At 49.2% G+C, this 13,194-nt stretch overlaps 1 protein-coding gene across 1 annotated transcript; it reads left to right on the top strand.

The window, feature by feature from the left end:
- Positions 1–2,737: 2,737 nt before the first annotated feature.
- On the top strand, positions 2,738–10,116 carry GPX7 (glutathione peroxidase 7). The gene is given in 3 exon segments (NM_001159368.1): positions 2,738–2,904; positions 7,420–7,681; positions 9,327–10,116. Coding segments are annotated over 3 exon segments (555 nt in total). The 5' UTR covers positions 2,738–2,775; the 3' UTR covers positions 9,491–10,116.
- Positions 10,117–13,194: the final 3,078 nt, after the last annotated feature.

Below are 13,194 nucleotides of genomic sequence, written 5' to 3'. Positions count from 1 at the left end.
AGAGAGCCCATTGGTTCCACAGGGCAGAGAGAGAAGAAGAAACCATTTAATAGCTGTAGGACCCATCACAGGCTTAAGGCTCCCACAAGAGATGGGGAAGAAGGAGCAGGATGGGCAGCAGGATGGGGAAGAAGGGGCACCTTTGCTTGCCACACTCTAGAGAGTGACTTGGCACTCAAGGCCCTTTTCTATCCTGATGAACCTTCCAATCGCATCTGCCCCACACCCCTTCTCACCTCAAACAGCCAAGCACTTCTCTCAGACTCTGTGCCATCATAGATACTGCTCTTTCAGTCTGACATTGTTGCCCTGATCCTCCTAGAGAATTCCCATTCCTCTTTCAAGATATAACTCCAGTGTCACCTCACACCTCCAGAAGGCCTTGCCTGGCTGCTCAGGCTAGGTAGCAACTGCCTCTGGGCCTCTTAGAGGTAGCCCTGGAGCTACGTCGACTCCAACATCTGGACCACATCTGCTCTTGCCCTTTCCTATCCACTCCACAGAACAGCCAGAAGGATTTTTTGTTTTTTTTGAGATAGTGTCTGTGTCACCCAGGTTGGAGTGCAGTGGTGTGATCATAGCTCACTGAAACCTTGAACTCCTGGGCTCAAGCAATCCTCCTGCCTCAGCCTCCTGAATAGCTAGAACCACAGGCACATGCTACTGCACGAGGCTGTTAATTTTTTTTTTTTTTAAACAGAATCTCGCTCTGTCACTCAGGATGGAGTGCAGTGGCGCTATCTCTGCTCACTGCAACCTCTGCCTCCTGGGTTCAAGCGATTTTCCTGCCTCAGCCTCCCAAGTAGCTGGGACTACAGGCGTGTGCCACCACACCTGGCTAATTTTTTTTATTTTCAGTAGAGATGGGGTTTCACTGCATTAGCCAGGATGGTCTTGATCTTATGACCTAGTGATCTGCCTGCCTAGGCCTCCCAAAGTGCTGGGATTACAGGCGTGAGCCACTGCACCCTGCCTAATTTTTAAATTTTTTTAAGAGACAATTCTTGCTATGTTGCCCAGGCTGGTTGTGAACGCCTGGCCTCAAGCAATCCTCCAGCCTTGACTTCCCAAAGCATTGGGATTACAGGTGTGAGCCACTGGGCCCTGTCGAAAGAGATCTTTCTATGACATAAGACTCACAGTGATACATCCCTGCTGAAAAGAACCTTCATTTCTTGGTTTAAAGACCATAGCCCTTACTGTGGCCTACTAGGCTCTGTGTGATCTCACTCGTGCCTGCCTCTCCACCTTCCCCCCTCATCCGTTGTCCTCTCTGTTCCAATCAAAGGAGCCTTCTCTGTTACTCAATGCACCATGTTCCTTTCCCCGTAGGACCTTTGCACTTGTACCTTGCTTCATTCTGGCCAATTTCTACTCATTCTTCAGCGCTCAGCTCAAATCTCCCTTTTTCTGGAAAGCCCTCCTTGGCCCTTCAGGCTAGTTTAGGTGGTACTCACAATAGTAATTTTATATTTATAAATTATTTAATTTAAATATTTTAAAGCTATTTATAAATTATTTAATTCCCGTGTCTCCCTGGATAGAGATCATGCCCCTCCTGTTCATCCCTGCCTAAGAGGCACCTAAAGCAAAACTTGGCATAGAAAATGTGCTCAGGAAGTTTTTGTTGAATGATCACAGGAGTGCTTAGCCCTTACCACATTACATGAAATCTGCAGTTTACCTGGTTTCTCTCACACCAGCCTGTGAGTTTCTGGAAAAAACTCACAGCCTGTAAGTACAGGATCCAGCCCCATGCTTGACATTTCATGGGCTCAGCAGGGGTTTTCTGAGCAGGGGAGACATTGTGATGTGCTGACTAGCTCCCCCATCACTGAGGACTTAGGACAGACACCAGCTGCTAGGAGTGCTGTTAGCACAAAGCCTTTAGTGTCAGCTTCTCCACAGACAGGGCCATCTTGGCCCTTGTTGCACCCCTTGCCAGGTGGCCCCACATCCAAGGACTGATAAAGGCAGGGTGACCTGACCATCTTAGCTCATCTGATGGGCTACTCTAGCTCCAGAGTCCCTGTCGAGTCAGCTAAGACTGTCTTGGGGCCTGCATGGAGCTCACTACTTTCCCCCTCTGCCACTCCCATTCCCTCCCATCCTTTCCACGCGTTGATCCCAAAGGTGCTCCCTCATAAATATCCTGCACTCCAATCTCCATCTCAGAATCTGCTTCCAGGAACCTAACCTTCAACAGGCCCTCGGTCCTCTCTTCTCCTTCTCCCAGCCATCACTTTCAGGGAACATGCATTCATTCACCCGAAGTTTCCAGACACCATTCAACTGTTAAAAGTGTTTCGCATCCGTTTTTCTATTACTTCCATCCTATACTGACTAGGTGGATCAAGAAGGGGGGTTAGCTCCACTTAACATGTGGAGAAACTGAGGTCGGAGTTGGCGTGTGACCAGGCCAGCCTAAGGCCACTGCACGAATGAGAAGCTCAGCTCTCAGATTTTTGCCTCCCTTTCCCTGCCAAGTCGCTGCATCCTGGGACAAGAGGGAGCCTAACTGAAACGAACTCCGATCTAAGGGGACAGAATCCTGAAACCCTGGCTCTGGGGTCCGGGGCAGGGGGTAGCTGCCTCAGGACAGACGGGGAAACTGAGGTCCAGAGCCAGACATCCACCGCCTGCGGAGGAGAACCAGAACGGGGCGCGTCCTGCCTTGCGGGTCGAGCGGCGCCAGAGCCGTCTCCTCCCGCCCCCCGCGCCGGATCCCCCCGCCCCGTCTTTGCCCTCGCGACGCCGCCACCTCGGGAACAAGCCATGGTGGCGGCGGCGGCGTGGCTGCTCCTGTGGGCTGCGGCCTGCGCGCAGCGGGAGCAGGACTTCTACGACTTCAAGGCGGTCAACATCCGGGGCAAACTGGTGTCGCTGGAGAAGTACCGCGGCTCGGTGAGTGCGCAGGGTCTGGCGGCGCCGCGGGGCCCGGCCTCGCCCTGGCGGGGCCTGCTGGGGGCGCCCCGCAGCCCGGGCCCCCGCGCGGTGTGGCTCCGAGGGCGCCCCAGCCGCGCGACCGCCAAACCCCGGCCCCCGCCCCACTCGGCAGTGACCCCCGGCGCGGCGCCCCCATCCCGCGCCCGGCCTGGCCCAGCCAGGCCTGGCCAGCGGCTACGTGGCACGGCCCTGGCGTGGAGGAACCCAAAGCGCTCGCAGTCGGCGCCCACTTTGCTACCGGCAGCTTTGGGCAGCGGGGTCCAGACCTTCGCCGAGAGGCCGGGCACCACTGCCCAGCCTTTGCCATTCACGGGTGGAAAAAGTAAACTTAGCATCGTGCGGCCTTTCCCTCTCCCCTCCCCACTTTCCGCATCTGAAGCGGGGAGTGGCTGATTCGGAGTCCACTGAAGAACACTGTGGAGATGAATGTGCAGGGCAGAGGGTGTTATTTCAGATGCACGGAGACCTCACACGGATCATCCTTGGGAGAGGGCACAAAGACCCAGAGAGGGCAGGCATTCGCACAAGGTCACACTACACTAGAAAGACGGGGTCTGAGGCCGGGCGCGGTGGCTCAAGCCTGTAATCCCAGCACTTTGGGAGGCCGAGACGGGCGGATCACGAGGTCAGGAGATCGAGACCATCCTGGCTAATATGATGAAACCCCGTCTCTACTAAAAAATACAAAAAAAAAACTAGCCGGGCGAGGTGGTGGGCGCCTGTAGTCCCAGCTACTCGGGAGGCTGAGGCGGGAGAATGGCGTGAACCCGGGAGGCGGAGCTTGCAGTGAGCTGAGATCCGGCCACTGCACTCCAGCCTGGGCGACAAAGTGAGACTCCGTCTCAAAAAAAAAAAAAAAAGAAAGACGGGGTCTGGAAGAGAACCCCACAGCCACATCCGGGGTCCTCTCTAGGCCAAGTCCTTAGATGGCAGCTCAGGGGCACAGTTAAGAGTCATCCAGGCTAATTGCCCCCTCCTTACCAAGAGGGAACCTAAGCTCAGAGAAGACTTCGGAGAGGAAGGGTATCTGGGTTGAGTCTTTGAACACGAGTGGATTTTAGCAAGACTAAGAAGCAAACAGAAAGAAGGGTGGTGAGTGGTGGGGCCAGGAGTTCCAGCTGTTGTGCTTCAAAGAGTCTAAAGCTGGAGGCTAAGAGTGGTGGAAGATGAGGCTGAAAGGATTGGCAAGGGACCAGGCGGGACCTTGAACACTACATTGAGAGGCCTGGATGTCACATGTGCAATGAAGAACTCCCAGAGTGGACCTCTTCAGGATAGACCTGGGGACTCTTGTGTGAAATGGCTGGGGAGTTGAAATCTAATGAACAGGTGGGCCAGCGTCCAGTTTTGGATGAACCACACAAAAATGGATGTCAACATTTTTCTCCTGGGAGCAACACCATCTTTAGTGAAGACCAGTACTCTATAAGCCTTGAAATTTTCGATTATGCTGGGAGTCTTGGGGGCAGTAATCCCCGTCCTGACTGTCCCCCAGAGTGTCGTGAGTTTCAAATGAGATGAGGGCGTGGATGTGGATGCACTTAGTAAACTCTGGAGTGCTCTGCACCTGTGTTTGGTGGATCCCAGCAGGAACTTCATTTAGAACTCTGGACAAAGAACCAAGAACAGGGCCCATTCCAATTCAGGCCTCCTGTTCTCTCTAGGGCAGCTCACCAGAGAGCCTCAGGTTTAGCGTCTGATCAGCTCTGCTACTTATTAATTCGTTGTTCATTATTGAACACCTACTGTATACTAACTAGATACTAGGTCAGCCCCCGGGGATACAGTGGTGAACAAAACAGATACGTTTCCGCTAAATGGAGCTTACATGGGTTGAGGAGAAGAGATAATAAACAAGGAACTGAGAAATGCACAAGGTAATTCCTAGTAGTAGTAAGTGCTAAGACCAAAATAGAAGAAGGTCACACAACTAGTAAGAGAATTAGAATTTGAACCCAGACAGTCCAGCTCCAGAGTCTATGCTCTTAGTTGCCAAGTTCAGCAGTAAACCAGTAATCCAGAAAAGCTGTAATTGGTGCTGAGTTAACCCAAGCTAGGCCTGCTGCTTGGGCAATATGCTCATTCCTTCACCTACAAACATTTACTGGCTCCAACTACATGTCTGACACTGGGTCCAGCTCTGGTGACATAGCCTTGAGCAAGATTGATATGGTTGATGCCCTCAGGCTAACTGGGACTATAGTTATTTAGACCAGTATGGATGAATGGCTGACCACTTGGGAATGTGTGGGGTTATGTATGTACTGGTAGGGCTGAGTGTAGAGTGTGTGTGTGTGTGTGTTTATGAATGGTTTATTTGTTTACTTCTTCTGTGTACAAATCTGAGTCTGTGTCTCTGCTTGTATATGTACATATGTAAATTAATTGTGTACTTGGGTGTGTCTGTCTGTGTTTTGGTTTCTAAGGACCAAGCTTTTCGGTTTCAGGGATGGAACTAGAAGCCAGATTTCCCCCTTCCAAAAGAGTGGGCAGACATGCAAGGTGTGAGTTAAAAGTAAGCAAGCTTTGGCCAGATGCAGTGGCTCACGCCTGTAATCCCAGCACTTTAGGAGACTGAGGCAGGCAGATCACAAGGTCAGAAGTTCGAGGCTAGCCAGGCCAACATGGTGAAACCCCGTCTGTACTAAAGAAATACAAAAATTAGCCAGGCATGGTGGCGTATGCTTGTAATCCCAGCTACTTGGGAGGCTGAGGCAGGAGAATTGCTTGAATCCGGGAGGTAGAAGTTGCAGTGAGCCAAGATCATGCCACTGCACTCCAGCCTGGGTGACAGAGCAAGACTCCATCTTAAAGAAAAAAAAAAAAGGCTTTAATGTTCTCATTGCCCAAGGATCCATCAGGGGGAAAAAAAAGGAAGAACCCTAACTGAGGAAGGGAGTTAAGAATCCCAGTTTTCACCATTCCAGGCAGATTATGGTGTATGCTGACCTCAAACTGAGGAGGTTGTTCTAATAGCCAGTGGCCCCAGGCATGGATCCTTTCTTACCTGGTGGAGATAGGGTACAGGAGGTACAGCTCAGTAGTTCAATCATCTAGCCCAGTAGTTCTCAACTAGGGGTGATTACTCCCGTTAGGGTACAATTGGCAATGCCTGGAGACATTTTTTATTGTCAAGACATTTTTTATTACATCTAGTGGGTAGAGGCCAGGGATGCTGCCAAACATCTGACAATGAATAAACAGGACATCTCCCTAACAACGAAGAATTATCTGACCCAAATGTCAATTATGGAGGATAGGGCTAGACTGCCTACCACAGGGTAGGGTTTAAAATCCTTTAATAATATATACCTAGAAGCTAAAAACATAGCATTTGAGCCAAAATTCTAATCACATTATTATAATCAAGGTCCATTAGCCAGCTTTATATTTATTGCCTAAAGTCTTTAATAAATTTAGGGATTAGTCTAGTGATAAAAGAAAGTGGTAGGCCAGGCATGGTGGTTCATGACTATAATCCTAGCACTTTGGGAGGCTTAGTTGGTAGGATTGCCTGAGGCCAAGAGTTTTTGAGTCCAGCCTGGACAACATGGTGAGACCTGTCTCTACCAAAAGTAAAAATTAAAAAATTAGCCAGGTGTGATGGCATGTGCCTGTAGTCCTACCTATTTGAGAGGCTGAGGCAGGAGGATCACTTCAGCTCAGAAGTTTGAGACTGCAAACTGTTGGGGGTATGTCCTGTTATGATCATGCCATTGCTCCAGCCAGGGACCTTGTCTCAAAAACAAAACAAAACAAAAAAAAGTGGTATTGGTTCTCTGGAGGTGGGGGGGACAAAAAGGGATGAGGGTTCTTTTCTCAAGAAAACCTGTGTCTGTCTATGTTCCCATGCAGGCGTTTGTGTTTGTGTGCACACTTACTCATTCAGCTGAAACTTAGACTTTTTCATATGCCAGGCCCAGAGATGAAGTGGACATAGCTCCTGCCCTCAGTAGGTTCACATTCTAGAAGGGAGACTGACACATATACAGGCAACCACAGTGCAGAGTGGCGAGTGCTAGCTGTCTGAGCCAAAAATTGAGCCCAGGTCTGCCTTTTTACCCCCTCTTATCAGCTCTCATTATGTGCTCGCCAGTATGTGTGCCTCTGTCTGTGGATGTGCTGCGTGTGTGGGCATGTGTGGTGTTTGCTAACATATGTTTGTATCATGGCACGTGTGCATACCTATTTATGTATGTTGTATAATTATGTTCACAGATGTTCATGTATGTGTGCACATACCTGTAAGCCCCTGAATGTTTGATTTCATATGTGCCTGTCTGTGTGCATGTGTTTGTGTATGTGTGAGAGCACTGGACACACATTTACACATGTGTACACAGTGTTCTTGTATGTGTGAGGCAGTATTAACTGTTGAGGGAGTCACATATGTGGATGTGTCAGGGCATGTACAGGTTCATACCTCTTCACTGGCTTGTCTGGGCTTTGTTTTGTTTTGTTTCTGTCATACAGGTATCCCTGGTGGTGAATGTGGCCAGCGAGTGCGGCTTCACAGACCAGCACTACCGAGCCCTGCAGCAGCTGCAGCGGGACCTGGGTCCCCACCACTTCAACGTACTCGCCTTCCCCTGCAACCAGTTTGGCCAACAGGAGCCTGACAGCAACAAGGAGATTGAGAGCTTTGCCCGCCGCACCTACAGTGTCTCATTCCCCATGTTTAGCAAGATTGCAGTCACCGGTACTGGTGCCCATCCTGCCTTCAAGTACCTGGCCCGTAAGTCGTGGTTTCTTCATCCCCTCACACCTCCCTGGCTGAGGCCATGGCTCCCTGGGCAGCAGAAGCCACTGGCTGGCTGGGTGACCTGAGGCCCTTCCCCTTCCTGATCCTCTCAGGTGGACTAATGCTTTGTTCCAGCACTAATCTTTGAGGAGAGTGGAGGCAGGTACAAGCTGAGGGTTATTCCTGCCTAAGAATATCTCCATACCTGCTGCCTCTCACTTCTCCCTCAGAAGTCACTCTTTTGGACTTTTCTAGGATCCTGTTTTCACATTCAGGGGCTCCTAGAAGGAGACATTTAAGTCAGTGTGATTTAGATGAGTTTATGGACATGATGATGGAGAAACCAAGGCATAGACAGGGGATGCCACCTGCCTGGAGAAAGCTGACCAAGATGGTGGACAGGCATCTCCACCCTGAGTCAGTGGTGGAGTGTGTAGGCCATGGAGGGAGACCTTCTGAGCTAAAATACCAGATCTTAATATTTGAGAACTAGATCCCTTCTCCAGCTGCAGAAGCCTCAGAGCTGCAGAATGGGGTCATGGGCTAAGGTTATCGTTCTGACCCTGTTTCTTCCCTCAGGCCTTCTCCTTTGGAGGCCCCATTTTTGCCTTTTCTCACTCCGTGCTTCTGGTGGCCTTTGTATCCCTTGCCACCACCCCACCCTGCAACCCATTCACCTGGAGGAGTAAATGAGAAGCAACAGTGCAGCAAACAAAAGGTCCCTTACTGAGGCAGGTTTGCGTTTTGCTCTGTGGCTCAGTCCTAATGTTTATTTTTTTCTTTGTGTTCTTTTATTAGTTCCTTCCCAGTTTGCACAGTTATAGATCAAACCCGGCCTTGCTTTTAGAAGCACCTGGGGAGCTCTTAAAAATGCACAAGGCTGAGACCTACTGAAGCAGAGCCCAAGAATCTTTATTTTAAGCACTCTCCTGCTCCCCAGTGATTGTGATGAAACCAGTCCATGGACTAACATTTGGAAACCATTAAAACTGAATTAGAGAATAGGGTGTAGATTATTCGGTAGTTCGAAGTCATTAATAAAGGAGGATTTGATACCACTTTATCAAGCACATCATAGAATCCTACAGCAGTCGTTCTCAACCTTGGCCCCACTTTGGAACCTCCCAGGGGGGCTTTTGAAAAATGCTGATGGGCCGGGCGCGGTGGCTCAAGCCTGTAATCCCAGCACTTTGGGAGGCCGAGACGGGTGGATCACAAGGTCAGGAGATCGAGACCATCCTGGCTAACACGGTGAAACCCCGTCTCTACTAAAAAAAATACAAAAAACTAGCCGGGCATGGTGGCGGGCGCCTGTAGTCCCAGCTACCCGGGAGGCTGAGGCAGGAGAATGGCGTGAACCCGGGAGGCAGAGCTTGCAGTGAGCTGAGATCCGTCCACTGCACTCCAGCCTGGGCAACAGAGCGAGACTCTGTCTCAAAAAAAAAAAAAAAAAAAAGAAAAGAAAAGAAAAATGCCGATGGCTGAGCCTCATCCACAGAGATTCTGCTTGGAGTGGTCCGGGGTGTGGACTGGGCATCAGGATTAGCTGCCACCAGGGAAAGATGGACACCGAGAGTGAAATCCCAGGAGAGGGTACACAGAGTAGCACACTTTGCTCTCCTTCTTCCTTTTTCTCTAGAGACTTCTGGGAAGGAGCCCACCTGGAACTTCTGGAAGTACCTTGTAGCCCCAGATGGAAAGGTGGTAGGGGCTTGGGACCCAACTGTGTCAGTGGAGGAGGTCAGACCCCAGATCACAGCGCTCGTGAGGAAGCTCATCCTACGGAAGCGAGAAGACTTATAACCACTGCGTCTCCTCCTCCACCACCTCATCCCGCCCACCTGTGTGGGGCTGACCAATGCAAACTCAAATGGTGCTTCAAAGGGAGAGACCCACTGGCTCTCCTTCCTTCACTCTTATGCCACCGGTCCCATCATTCCTGTGGAGGAAAAATTCTAGTATTTTGATTATTTGAATCTTACAGCAACAAATAGGAATTCCTGGCCAATGAGAGCTCTTGACCAGTGAATCACCAGCCAATAAGAACATCTTGCCAACTAAAATGTGTGGCAAATAGAAGTATATCAAGCAATAATCTCCCACCCAAGGCCTCTGTAAACTGGGACCAATTATTACCTCATAGGGCTGTTGTGAGGGTTAGGATGAAATATCTGTGAAAGTGCCTAGGCAATGCCAGCCAAATAGGAGGCATTCAATAAACAGTGTTTGCATATAAACCAAAAAATAACTTGTTATCAATAAAAACTTGCATCCAACATGAATTTCCAGCCAATGATAATCCTGGCCAAAGGTTTAGTTGTTGTTATTTCCTCTGCATTATTTTCTTCATTACAAAAGAAATGCAAGTTCTTTATAAAAATCCAAACAATACCTCATGATATAAAATAAAAATGAAAATATCCTCCTCATTTCCCATCGTCTCGCTCCCTAGAGGTAAACAGTGTTAGCAGTTTGGTACAAAGGCTGCCAGGCCTTTGGTTTTTTTTTTAAATTAAGCTAGTCATTATTGCCCAATAAGAATTCACTGAGTGACCGGGCACGGTGGCTCATGCCTGTCAACCCAGCACGTTGGGAGGCCGAGGTGGACGGATCACCTGAGGTCAAGAGTTGGAGACCAGCCTGGCTAGCATGGTGAAAACCCATCTCTACTAAAAATATAAAAATTAGCCAGGTGTGACCGGGCTCAGTGGCTCATGCCTGTAATCCCAGCACTTTGGGAGGCCATGGCGGGTAGATCACCTGAGGTCAGGAGTTTGAGACCAGCTTGGTCAACATGGTGAAAACCCGTCTCTACAAAAATATAGAAATTAAGGCCGGGCGCGGTGGCTCAAGCCTGTAATCCCAGCACTTTGGGAGGCCGAGGCGGGCGGATCACGAGGTCAGGAGATCGAGACCATCCTGGCTAACACAGTGAAACCCCGTCTCTACTAAAAATACAAAAAAAACTAGCCGGGCGCGGTGGCGGGCGCCTGTAGTCCCGGCTACTCGGGAGGCTGAGGCAGGAGAATGGCGTAAACCCGGGAGGCGGAGCTTGCAGTGAGCTGAGATCCGGCCACTGCACTCCAGCCTGGGTGACAGCGCGAGACTCCGTCTCAAAAAAAAAAAAAAAAAAAAAGAAATTAGTCGGGAATGATGGCAGGTGCCTGTAATCCTACCTACTCGGGAGGCTGAGGCAGGAGAATGGCTTGAACCCAGGAGGCAGAGGTTGCAGCAAGCCGAGATATCTCCATTGCACTCTAGTCTGGGCAGCAGAGAGAGACTCCGTCTCAAAAAAAAAAAAAAAAAAAATTCACTGAGTAATCCACTAGTCAAAAGTACACCTCAATAACAAATAGGCAAAGGAGATGAACAGATAGTTCATGGAAGAATATAGATGGATAATAAGGATATGAAAAGATGTCCAGCCTCATTCAAGTTCAAAAGATTTTTTTTTTTTTTTTTTGTGATGGAGTCTCACTCTGTCGCCCAGACTGGAGTTCAGTGGTGCAATCTCGACTCACTGCAAGCTCTGCCTCCCGGGTTCACGCCATTCTCCTGCCTCAGACTCCTGAGTAGCTGGGACTACAGGTGCCTGCCACCACGCCCGGCTATTTTTTTTATTTTTTATTTTTTGTATTTTTAGTAGAGACGGGGTTTCACCGTGTTAGCCAGGATGGTCTCGATCTCCTGACCTCGTGATCTGCCTGCCTCAGCCTTCCAAAGTGCTGGGATTACAGGCGTGAGCCACTGTGCCCAGCTGAAAGATTTTTTTAAATGATAATACCCCTGGTTGGCAGGGATGTGAGGAAATGGACATTCACATAAACTGTGGTATGATAAACTGGCACAAATGTTCAGAGGGTGATTTGGCAATATCTTTTAAAACAAAATGTTCATACCTTTTGTTTTTGCTTTTTGTTTTGAGACAGGGTCACACCCTATTGCCCAGGCTGAAGAAGAGTGGCTCAACATAGTTTACTGCAACCTTAGCCTCCTGAGTGGCTAGGACTGCAGGCACATGCCACCATGCAACAGAGTGGGACCCCAACTCTACAAAAAAGTATTAGCTGGCCATGGCAGTGCATGCCTGTAGTCCCAGCTATCAGGAGGCTGAGGTGAGAGAACTGCTAGAGCCTGGGAGATCAGCGAATGGTAGGCAGCGAATGGTAACCATGCCACTACACTCAGTCTGGGTGACAGAGGAGACCTTGCCTCAAAAAAAAGGTCTGTGAGTAAATTATGGTACAAAACCAAACTATAAACTAATATGATTATTAAAATGAATGAATGAAGTCTATACATGCTACCATAGAAAGTTGTCCAAAAGTGAAAAAAGGATAAGTTGTAAAACAGAATGAACACATGCACGTACCTGGAAAAACGAGTATGAACAAGTGTAATGTTTTTATTAAAAATTTACAATGTGGCCGGGCGCAGTGGCTCAAGCCTGTAATCCCAGCACTTTGGGAGGCTGAGGCGGGTGGATCACGAGGTCAGGAGATCGAGACTATCCTGGCTAACATGGTGAAACCCCGTCTCTACTAAAAATACAAAAAACTAGCCGGGCGTGGTGGCGAGTGCCTGTAGTCTCAGCTACTTGGGAGGCTGAGGCAGGGGAATGGCGTGAACCCGGGAGGCGGAGCTTGCAGTGAGCCGAGATCACGCCACTGCACTCCAGCCTGGGAGACACAGCGAGACTCCGTCTCAAAAAAAAAAAAAAAAAAAAAAAAATTTACAATGTTGCTGGGTGCATTAGGTGGCTCACACCTGTAATCTCAGCACTTTGGGAGGCAGAGGTGGGAGGATTGCTTGAGCCCAGGAGTTCAAGACCAGTCTGGGCAACATGGCAAGACCGTGTCTCTGCAAAAAAAATTTAAACATTAGTCAGGCGTGGTCACTCACACCTGTAGTCCCAGTAACTCAGGAGGCTGAGGCAAGAGGATTGTTTGAGCCCAGGAGGTTGAGGCTGCAGTGAGCCATGTTTGCGCCACTGTACTCCAGCCTGGGCAGTGAGAGTGAGACCCTGTCCCAAATTTTTAAAAAATTTACAATGTTAAGTGGGAAGGAAAGAGACAGAAAAAAATATAGACCAAACTCTTAGTGGTGGTTGTCTGTGAGGGGCTGAGGTAGGATAACAGGAGTCATTTTCATTAAGTTTTTGTAATGTTTGAATTTTGTATCTCAAATCCATATTTCACCTTTATATACATGTGGAAAGGTGGCTAAAAATTGGGGTGCAGCCTGGGCAACATAGTGAGACTTCATCTCTACAAAAAATCAAAAAATTAGCCAGGTGTGGTGGTGCACACCTGTAGTCCCAACTACTCAGGAGGCTAAGTCAGGAGGGTCACTGGAGCTTGGGAGTGTGAGGCTGCAGTGAGCTATGATCACACCACTGCACTCCAACCTGAGCAACAGAGCAAGATACTATTTAAAAAATGGGGTGATGGGTCACTGGTAGATAATTCATTGGCCAATAAGAATGTCAGGTGTACTTTATCCAAGGT

The sequence above is a fragment of the Macaca mulatta genome, chromosome 1 (assembly GCF_049350105.2).
Source record: "Macaca mulatta isolate MMU2019108-1 chromosome 1, T2T-MMU8v2.0, whole genome shotgun sequence".
In the NCBI taxonomy this organism is placed as follows: Eukaryota; Metazoa; Chordata; class Mammalia; order Primates; family Cercopithecidae; genus Macaca; species Macaca mulatta.
This window is presented reverse-complemented; position numbering and strand designations above follow the sequence as displayed.